This window comes from Nicotiana tabacum, chromosome 14, assembly GCF_000715075.1.
Source record: "Nicotiana tabacum cultivar K326 chromosome 14, ASM71507v2, whole genome shotgun sequence".
Taxonomy (NCBI): Eukaryota; Viridiplantae; Streptophyta; class Magnoliopsida; order Solanales; family Solanaceae; genus Nicotiana; species Nicotiana tabacum.
In genome coordinates, this window is record NC_134093.1 from 99,576,355 (window position 1) to 99,587,578 (window position 11,224).

Here is an 11,224-nt window from a genome sequence, read left to right on the forward strand (position 1 = left end):
TCCTTTTATCTCTAAAGGGGTGATTCTTTTTGGAATGGACCAAAAATGTAATAGGTTCACATAAATTGGAACGGAGGGAATAGTAAATTCTTTTAGAAAGCTAAACAGTTTATTTTTCAACCCAATTTGAATATATACATCTTATATATAGTATATAAGATGTATATATAGCTTATCGAATATATATACATTTAATATATATATACTATACTATATATATACTATATATACATCTTATATATAGTATATAAGATGTATATATAGCTTATCGAATATAGCTTATATATATATATACATCTTATATCGATATACTATATATACATCTTATATACTATATATATTCGATATTAAATATTGAATATTAAAATTTAGGTCACAATTCTATAATAAAATTTACAAAGCATTGTCTTAGATATTTTTTTTAACATCCTTTTCTCTCTAATATCTATTCAAATTTTTTTTTTAAAAAAATATGTTAGGCCCACTTAGCCCGTTTAGCCCGCGGGCCGGGACCGTTTAGCCCGGGGCCAAACGGTCTCGGACCCGGTCCCTACAAAAAGCCCGTTTAGGCCCGGGCCCGTTTAATTTGGGACCGGTCCGGATCCAGAACCGTTTGGACCGGCCCACTTAGCCCGTTTAGGCCCGTAACCGTCCCACTTGCCAGCCCTATTCTAAGGTCGCACCTTTACACAAGAGGAGGGGAAGGAGTTAATTGTGTCTCGGCTGATTCTCGCGAATCAAAAAACCAAGTTCTTTCATGTATCTAATTTAGACACAAACAACTAGTAAAGTGTGGAATACAAAGAACACAATAATTTTTGTGTAAAATCTCCTTATTTAATGGAGTAAAAACCAGACTTAATATAGGATTTATCATCAAACTTCACCTAACTCCAAAAAGCAATTTTAGGTTACATTTCAACTAATAGCCTGTTTGGCCAAGTTTCTAAAATCAGCTTATTTTGAGAAGTGTTTTTCTCAAAAGTACTTTTTAAAAAAGTGCTTTGGGTGAGAAGCAATTTGTATTTGACTAACTAATTTAAAAAGTACTTTTGAGCAGTAATTAGTGTTTGACCAAGCTTTTGAAAACTGTTTCTAAGTGTATTTTTATCAAAAGTGCTTATCAGAAAAGTGCTTTTGGAGAGAAGTTATTTTTTTCTGCTTCTCAAAAATATTTTTTTTCCTTCCAAAAGCTTGGCCTCAATTTTTGGCCAAAAGTGTTTTTGGCCCCAAAAAAGCACTTTTGGCCCAAAAATAAGGTTGGCCAAACAGGCTATAACTCTAGTACCCTTCCCCTACAATTAACTCAATTGCAGTTACTTTTTTTCAAACTAACTCTAGTCTAGAAAGCTAAAAAAAACTCAAAATTCATGATAGCCTATTATTACACTTCTTCAAAAAGCAAATAGGTTACAATTGAAGAACAATTGACTCAAACTAAGCAAGTAAAAAATTTCATCATCTTCGCTTTTTGGAACAAGTTCTTTAGTCTAGTAGCTTGAATGTCTGAAAACACCTTGCTATGAGTTGCTATTTGCTTTGAACAAATTATGTGTTTGTTTGAGTCTTGAATAACAATAATAGTGGTGTTGGCCGAAATTCTTTTTCAAAACCTAAAGTAATTTGGTCACCTCCTTAAGGAAAATAAATCCCAAAAGGATTCTGTTTTGATTTCCTTAACCAACTCCTTCACGTGTAATTTTTTCATGTTGAACACGAATTTCTTCTGCTAATATTTCCCTTTTAGACCACGAACACAATCTTTCCATTATTAGACGGAATTGTATTTCGAGTCCAACTTGCACCAGGAGACGTCCTTCAGCTTCAGATCAATAGTCTTCAAGCAACCTGGTTCTTGTGCAATCGTTTGTAAATCATCAAAACTAATTTAGCTCATCTCAATATCATTGTAATGGTTGTTCAATTATTTGAATTGCTCTGGTCAATTCCTTGCTTCAAATGACAACAACAACAACAACCCAGTATAATCCCACTAGTGAGGTCTGGGGAGAGTAGTGTGTACACAGACCTTACCCCTACCTGGAGTAGAGATGCTGTTTCCGAAAGACCCTCGGCTCCCTCCCTCCAACCCACTCCCCACTCTTGCTTCAAATGACAGAATATTAATTAAGAAACTTTGCAAGCTACTGTAGTTACTGGCACTAGTACACAAATTCAATCAAAATAATGACAACAAAATCCCATGTCTTATTGGCGCTTTTCACAATGTTTTACCAATCAAAGGGAATGCAAACTGGAAAAATCCATCAATTCAACAGTACAAATATACATGGTATTTATTTGAGTTAGGACTTCCTTACAGCCTAATGGAACCTATGTAATGGAAACCAGGAAATGTTATGACCATTACAACACACACTACACTACAATTTGAGACACAGCACTGCAACTTTGTAATGAAGCTGAATTCCTGTAGTAAAAGTGTGAAGAGTTGCACAAATCCTCACAATAATGTATTTAAAAGAATGAAAAGATTACTTATATACATCTATTTACAAACATATACACCAAAAGAATAATCAAACACGTGGTACATATCTTTTCACTGATCACCTAAAAGACTGGGCATCCTTTAACCACAACCCCTTCAGCAGTTGGACAAGAAGCCAAGGGACATCGATCCGCATCACTTCCCCACCAATCAAGGCAAACGTGCTGCATTCCCAAGCATAAATACAACAATACCCCCATGAATGCTAATCCAGCATCTAGTGCCCCTGATAAAACATAATTGTGACGACTCCACAGTTTCTGATAGTATCTATAAACAACAAATCCAGAAATAAAAGCTATGATGATCCAGCTGTTGTAGTTTACAGAAGTAGCTGGCGGCATGTTGATTATCCCGGCTAATAGTACAGGCACTGTAATTAACCTGATCCACTGCTGGTTAGGGAAACTCTTATGTGCAATCCAAACAATGACTGGAGCTATAGCTCCAAATAAGAAAGCCCAATTCAGGGCAGAGTAATGGCCAAGATTTCCAAAAATTCTTTGAGGCCCAATCAAACCCCAGATGACTGAGGCATCATAAAATACATGATCACCTGGGCAAGTCCACGGGCTTCCAGGAGGAAGCAAAGCCCGGTCACAAATATCTGGGACGGTTTCCATAAGCCACCATGCTGTTCCAAGATGCACCAAAGCTGATATCAAAGTTCCAACAACCTGATTGAAGAGTTCAACGCACAAAGATTACACTTTGTAGGACTACTCACTCAGCGAGGTACTCAAGCAGAAGGAAAGAAAAAGCCAACCTGAGCCATAAACATTGCCCTAGGAGGAATCTTCATATAATGTCCAAGCTTCAAGTCTTGTAAAAAGGTTAGTCCTTGTTTCATGCTGATATATCCGTACACCTTAAAGCACATGTTAGCTACTGGATACCCGGGGTACAAGTACCCAATTATGTACTCTGTGATCACATTCAAACCAGGAGTCTGCGCAAAAAGATATTGGAAGTTAGAACCACAAGGAAATTCAAGTGGTGTTTGAATAGAAGCTAGCTTATGTGATTACAAACAGCTATGAAATATAGCACGTTACTTGGTTTGTGGTGGCAGTGATGACTCCAACCGGAAGGGTGAAAAAGAAAGCAAGACCACATGCCAGCAAGACACCCCACCATGGTAATTGGAGCTGCGTTTTGTAATATTCACATATAAACACAGTTGCAGCGATATTTACAAGAAGAATGCTTAAAAACCACCATTCAGGAACTTGCTTGTATTTTCTCATGAGCTTTGTGTGAATATCCATTTTCTTCTCTTGGAAAGCTGACTTGCTCAGCTGCCATAGATCTCTACATTTCCAAATTGAGTGAGTTGATATTTGCTGTCATGTGCACTAAATCTAAGCTTTACATGGGGTATCAGATCCAGATGGAAAAGAAAAGGTGAAACTTCTCATACTTAGATAATTCAGTCCATCAGCAGCCTATGAATTCCAAGATACTATATACTATATAGTATCATATGTTCAAGCATCTCAAACCTGTCAATTCAACTTTAGCTTTGGGAAAGATCTTTTGCCAATAGAATGCATGCATGTCGCTTGCAAATTTTTTTTAATCACAACTTGCAAATAGTGAGTTATCTGATTCTTTCTGATTTAAATTTTTCAGTATGCAGATCACTTTATGGACAAATGTTATCTTTGCGATATCTGTCATTATATTAGTTGTGAAGTGTATAAAAAACCTGTATATTAAGCTACTCTTCCTGTTACATCACCAAAAAAATTCTTTTTTTTCTTTTTAAACTTTAGAGACAATTTAGATGTGAATCAAGTTGCACTGAAAGTACATTTAACATTGTAGAAATATGGATTTAGAGACTCAGATACATAGAATATAATATAGACAAAGAGGTACAGGTACAGATACATATAAATAGGCATCCAACTAGCAAAAATTATCGTTTGTCCAAGATTGCAACGTACCGTCCATGGAAAAGGAAGACATGAACAACTGTGGCACTGAGGCAGGCAAAGCTGAATGCATAAGTCATCGAAAAGAAAGTGCTGAGATAGAGGCGGCCCTCACGGTCATACGCATTGAAATCAATATGGAAGTTCGGATCTATAATAGCGGAAATGTTGTATTTTTGACCATCTGATGTGAAGAGGCCATCTGAGAATATTGGAAAGGTTTTGGCTTTGTACACATTGAACCAGTACATAAAAGGTGTAACAACATACATTATGAGAAAATATCCAACAGCAATATTTGCAGTAGCAAACCACGGGCTAGCTAATGGACTTCCAAGATAAGAGGATATGCTCGACCAATCGAGTCCAACGGCACCGATTCCAAGACCATGAAGTCCAGAACCCAACTGTTGGGCAAGGACAGAAGCTGGGAATAACCAACATAGCCAGGAAAGAGAACTTAGCATTGCGAAAAGGTAACCAGGAAAAACATAGTAAGCAAAGCTACATAAAAATGCAATGAGAAAGAACTGATTTCGTGTCATTTCATTCTTGGCTCTCTCTTCTTTTTCATGAAGTGCCCTGCAATTCAGAAGTGAAAACCTCTATAAGATTATTAATCCATTACATCCGCTGTAACAGTATAATTTGTGTTTAAAGTCCACATATTTTAATGCATGAAGGGAGGTCAAGAACATCAATAAAAGCCAGTACAGGGGGGTTAGAACAGTGCTTTTTTAAATTAGAAGGAAAAAAAAGGATCAGACTTTTGGCTTCAGTAATATCATGTTTAACTTAAATTGATCATTTCCTGAACTACTGGAACGTAGTTAAATGCCAACAAAAACCTCTTACTTTTCTTTCTTTTTTAATTTGAACATCTTTCTAAATTTAGAAACAATTAACTTTAAAATTCGGACTTTGTTTATGATTGTTGGGCTAGCCAGTTTTCGGACTGGTAATCGAAAAATAGACAGCGTTTGCAAAGTCATTGAAAAATAGCCACTATTTTTGCCGAAACACGTAAAGTTCCAGCATAATATGCTGGATTATGAAGTTCCTGCGTAAAAACTTCCAGCATATTATGTTGGAACTCCAGCACATTATGAAATTCCAACACAATGTGCTGGAATATTATATGTAAAAAATTCGAACTCCAATATATTATGCTAGAATTTTTTCGGAATTTAAGGGTGTTTTTGTTCAGATTTTATTTTTACATGAAAAATGGCTAAATTTCGATTATTTTTGAAACTATGGCTATTTTTCATTACCAATTGTAAATCTGATTTTTTTTCTTGTTTTTCCTTCTTTCTTAAATCTCACATCCGATTACACAAGGTCCCATAATATGAGATAGAGGGAGTAAGAATTTTCCACAAACAAATGATAATATTGTAGAATCTCTTCCCACATAAGATATGCCAATGATTCCACTACTTAGTTCATCCCACATGGCAAAATCACAATTGATGTCCCAACATATTGGAAAGTTAAACACGATACTTTGAGTGGACTAACACGTACCTGAAAAGAGAAACCTGAACGAGATTGTGGGGCCACCACATAGCCGCGGGCTCCACCAAATACCTCCGAAAAATCCCGGCCCATCCAAAGCCCAAAACCTGAGTCGTTAGAACAACAATCAACGATACCCAGAAAGTCAACGTCCTCTTGTAAAAAACCTTGACCGCACTAACAATGTGAATCGCATACGGATTTCCAGCACCAGAATTAGCAAAAATCGTAATTAAAACATGCTCTTTAACATTAAACGGTCCTGGATTTAACGTAAATTCGAATTTTCTTCCTTTGAAGAAAACTCGATTCGGGATTAAAAAAGCCATAAGGTGACCCAGAGGTACGACGGCGATTTGGGCGGAGATTGAGCTGATGGAAAGCGGCTCACGGCGGAACCAGAAGAATTGGTTGAGAAATGAGAGGAGAATACAAGCTAGGGTTCCGAGAATCCACATTCGGAAAGTGACTACCGGAAGTGAAGGTTCGTCTGTGATTGGAACCGTGAGCGCCACTTGCTCGATTGGCGAGTTTTCTTCTTCGAAAGGTGAGGACTGAGAACTGCTCGAAATACCATCGCTATCGTGTACTGAAGATATCTTCTTCTGCTTTTGCTTCTCAACTGCAAAAGATTTGGATGAGTAGATTCAAAATTGTAAGTCAACTATGCTTATGTTCGGAAAAAATAAGTCGAACTCTTTAAAAATGCTGCTGCACTCAGTGTCAAATCCTCCAAAAATGCATTACTTTTGGAGGATCCGACACATTTTTGAAGGGAGAGCAACATAGATTTCTATACGAGATCGAAATAAACGACAATTATGACACAGTCCCAAACAAGTTGGGATCGACTATATGAATTTTTCACTTCATTCTTTAAGCTCAGGATTTAAATTTGAAAATCACTTAGATTCCAAAAGTGTTGTAGATTCAGAATCATCAAATTTAAATCCTGAATTGACTCCGCGTGCAAGAAGACTATTAGTGAAGATGTAAGAAAGGGAGAAATGAAAGAGCAATTATAAGGAAAAGGAGGAATTTGTGAAAGCTTACTAAGGGGAGCTGAGATTTCTTGATAGTCAACCATGTTTCTTCTCGTTTGTAAACTGTTTAAGGACAGGTATAACTAAGTATTTTGTATAAGATTCTGAATCCTAAGTGGACAAAGAGAAAAGACATGTATCTGAGCAACGAATATCTATTGCCGGAGATGCGATAAAGTGGGTGGCAATGTAAAATGCAGAGTTGTTGAAGTCAGCGATGACGATGGGGATTCATTGGTGGTACGGATAATGTGTTTTTATTTGTCAATTTGGTAAATAAATGTACAATAAAGAAAGAAATGAACCTGGGCTACCTATAGGTGAATATACAGTTTGGTGCTCTTTAAGGTATGTTTGACGAGGGACTCCAATTTGAAGGTAATTTTAAACCATGATCAAAATTTAAGGGGTGAAGTGCATCAATAACTACTTTTAAATATGCTATTTAAAATATATTCAGAATTTACAATAAATTAAAAGATTAGTTAATTCGTCCAAATTTCATGACTAAGTATTCTGAATTTTTGACCTACTAATTTGGAATTCTGAACTTAGTGTCCTAAATTATTTGAGTTGCTAATTTAAAATTCAGGACATAGTGTCCTGAATTTCAAAACTGCTAATTTGAAATTTAAGATTAAGAGCCCGTTTGAACATAAGAATTATTTCACTTTTTTTCGAAATCAATGTTTGGCCATAAAATTTCAATTTTCACTTGAAGATGAATTTTGGAATTTTTCAAAAATTTTAAAAACTCAAAAAAGTTATTTTTCAAAATTTTCACTAAGATCACTCATAAAAATTCAAAAGCAACCCAAAATTATATTCATGTCCAAACACAACTCTAAATCTCAAATACCATTTTCACTTGAAAAAACAAATCACTTTTTTTTAAAAAATTTTACAATTCTTATGTCCAAACACCCACTAAGTGTCCTGAATCTCTCAACTGCTACTTTAAAATTCATGACATAAGATTCGAATTCTGGATACAATTTTCGAACTTTAGGACAATGCTTATGAGGGAAGTAAACGTCAGAATGGATCAAATTTCGAGCGCACCACTAGTGCTGAAAGGGTCGGACTCAAAGAAATACACATAGTTGCCGTACAAACCAAGTGCGACACCTAAACTGATCTCGAAGCGGTTTAAAATCCCCTACATGCCGAAATATGATGGGACTTCAGATCCTCGAGAGCCTGAAACCAAACCAAACACCCCGACAAGTCGCATAACCACAATATAACATAGAGGAGGTAATAAATAGAGGATCAGGGCTAAAATACTCAAAACAACTGACCGAGTCATTATATCCTCCCCCTCTTAAAACAAATGTTCGTCCTCGAACGAGTATAGAGACATACCTGAAGTAGTGATAAGATGCGGATAACGGCTACACATATCATGCTCGGTCTCCCAAGTTGCCTCCTCGACTGGTTGACCCCTCCACTAAATCTTCACTGAAGCAGTGTTCTTCGGCCTCAACTTTCGAACCCGCCTGTCCAAAATGGCCACCGACTCCTCAACATATGATAAATCCTTGTCCAACTGAACTGAGCTGAAGTCTAACACATGAGAAGGATCGTCGTGGCGCTTCCGGAGAATAGAAACATGGAATACTAGATGAACTACAGCTAGACTAGGTGGCGGTGCAAGCCTGTAGGCCACCTCTCTAATTCTCTCAAGAATCAAAGGCCCGATATACCTAGGGCTCAAATTTCCCTTCTTCCCGAACCTCATAACACCCTTCATGGGGGAAACCCAGAACAAGACCCGCTCCCCAACCATGAATGCAATGTCGAGAACCTTCCGATCCGCATAACTCTTCTGTCTAGATTGGGTTGTACAAAGTCGATCCTAAATCAATTTAACCTTTTCCAAAGCATCCTGAACCAAGTATGTACCCAATAGCCTAGCCTTACCCGACTCGAACCAACCCATCGGAGATCGACATCGCCTCCCATATAAAGCCTCATACGGAGCCATCTAAATGCTCGACTGGTAGCTGTTATTGTAGACAAACTCCGCAAGCGGCAAGAACTGATCCTATGAACCCCAAAACTCCATCACACATGCACGAAGAATATCCTCCAATATCTGAATAATACGCTTGGACTGTTCATCCGTCTGAGGGTGGAATGCAGTACTCAACTCAACTCGTGTGACTAACACATATTGTATGGCCCTCCAGAAGTGCGATGTAAACTACGTACCCCGGTTAGAGATGATGGATACCGGCATGCCATGAAGCCTGACGATCTCGTGAATATAGACTGCCAGTTGCTCTGAAGAATAAGTAGTCACCATTGGAATGAAATGAGCCGACTTAGTCAACCTATCCACAATCACCCATATTGCATTGAACTTCCTCTAAGTCCATGGGAGTCCAGCAACAAAATCCATAGTAACTCGCTCACACTTCCACTTTGGAATATCTAGCCTCTGAAGCAATCCACCTGGTCGTTGATGCTCATACTTCACTTGCTGACAATTTAAGCTCCGAGCTACATACTCCACTATGTCCTTCTTGATTCTCCTCCACCAATAGTGCTGCCTCAAGCCTTGATACATCTTGGCAGCACCCGGATGAATAAAGTACCGCAAATTGTAGGCCTCCTGAAGGATCAACTCACTCAAATCCTCTACATTGGGAATACATAGCTTGCCCTACATATGTAATACACAATCATCCCCAATGTGACATCCTTGGCATCACCATGCTGAACTGTGTCCTTGAGGACAAGCAGATGGGGGTTGTCATACTAACGGACTCTGATGAGATCATATAGTGAAGACCGAGAAACCACACAAGTCGAAACTCGACTCGTCTCCGACACATCCAATCTAAAAAATTGGTTTGCCAAATCCTGAACATCTAATGCTAACGGCCTCTCTGCTGCCGGTAGATATACTAAACTGCCCAAGCTCTCCGCCTTGCAACTCAAGGAGTCGGCCACTACATTGGGCTTCCCATAATGATACAGAATGGTGATATCATAGTCCTTAAGCAACTCTAACCACCTTCGCTGACGCAAGTTAAGATCCTTCTGTTTGAACAGATGCTATAAACTCTGGTGGTCGGTATAGACCTCACAAGGGACACCGTACAAATAGTGCTGCCAAATCTTCAAGGCATTAACAATAGCTGCTAACTCAAGGTCGTGGACATGATAATTCTTCTCATGCACCTTCACATGTCTAGATGTGTAGGCAATCACCCTACTGTCCTGCATCAACACCGCGTTGAGGACAATACGTAAAGCATAACAGTACACAATATAGGACCCCGAACCCGTAGGCAACACCAACACTAGGGTCGTAGTCAAAGTAGTCTTGAGTTTTTATATGCTCTCCTGACACTCCTCGGTCCACTTGAACGAAGCACCCTTCTAGGTCAATCTAGTCATAGGTGCGGCAATAGATGAGAAACCCTCTACGAATCGACAGTAATACCCTACCAAACCAAGAAAACTCCAGATCTCAGTAGTTGAAGATGGTTTGGGCCAATTCTGCATTGCTTCAATCTTCTTCGGATCTACCTTGATCCCCTCACTCGACAGTACATGACCCAAAAATGCTACTGAATCAATTCAGAATTCACACTTTGAAAAATTTGCATACAACTTCTTTTCTCTCAAGGTCTGAAGCATGGTCCTCAGGTATTGCTCATGATCCTCCCAACTCCGAAAATACACCAATATGTCATCAATAAACACAATGACAAATGAGTCAAGATAGGGCTGGAATACATTATTCATCAAGTGCATGAATGTTGTTGGGGCATTGGTCAACCCAAATAGCATCACAAGGAACTCGTAATGACCATACCGAGTCCTGAAGGCAGTCTGCAGGATATTCGGCTCCCGAATCTTCAACTAATGATAGCCTCACCGCAAATCAATCTTTGAGAACCCTCTAACACCTTGTAACTAATCAAATAGGTCATCAATGCATGGAAATGGATACATGTTCTTCACTGGAACCTTGTTCAACTGGCGATAATCAATACGCATACACATAGAACCATCTTTCTTATTTACAAACAACATCGGAGGACCCCAAGGTGATACATTAGGCCGAATGAAACCCTTATCAAGAAACTCCTGCAACTTCTTATTTAATTCTTTTAACTATGTTGGGGCCATACGATATGGTGGAATAGAAATGGAATGAGTGCCCGGTAACAAATCAATACCAAAATTGATATCCCTAT

General features: G+C 38.3%; 1 protein-coding gene across 1 annotated transcript; it reads right to left on the reverse strand.

The window, feature by feature from the left end:
• Positions 1-2,247: 2,247 nt before the first annotated feature.
• Positions 2,248-7,326, reverse strand: LOC107764591 (oligopeptide transporter 7). Its single transcript, XM_016583186.2, has 6 exons — positions 7,021-7,326; positions 5,977-6,589; positions 4,462-5,031; positions 3,568-3,823; positions 3,279-3,461; positions 2,248-3,189 (listed from the first exon to the last, which is right to left on the reverse strand). The coding sequence occupies exons 1-6, from the start codon at positions 7,052-7,054 to the stop codon at positions 2,575-2,577; spliced, it is 2,271 nt and encodes a 756-aa protein (XP_016438672.2). The 5' UTR covers positions 7,055-7,326; the 3' UTR covers positions 2,248-2,574.
• Positions 7,327-11,224: the final 3,898 nt, after the last annotated feature.

Bases quoted from the DNA above. Each gene is read 5' to 3' on its own strand.
- LOC107764591 (XM_016583186.2), bottom strand. From the start codon at position 7,054: ATGGTTGACTATCAAGAAATCTCAGCTCCCCTTA. The intron at 5,032-5,976 runs GTACGTGTTAGT...TCTGAATTGCAG, and splicing joins GTTCAGGTTTCTCTTTTCAG to GGCACTTCATGAAAAAGAAG. The intron at 3,190-3,278 runs GTTGGCTTTTTC...CTCTTCAATCAG, and splicing joins GGGCAATGTTTATGGCTCAG to GTTGTTGGAACTTTGATATC.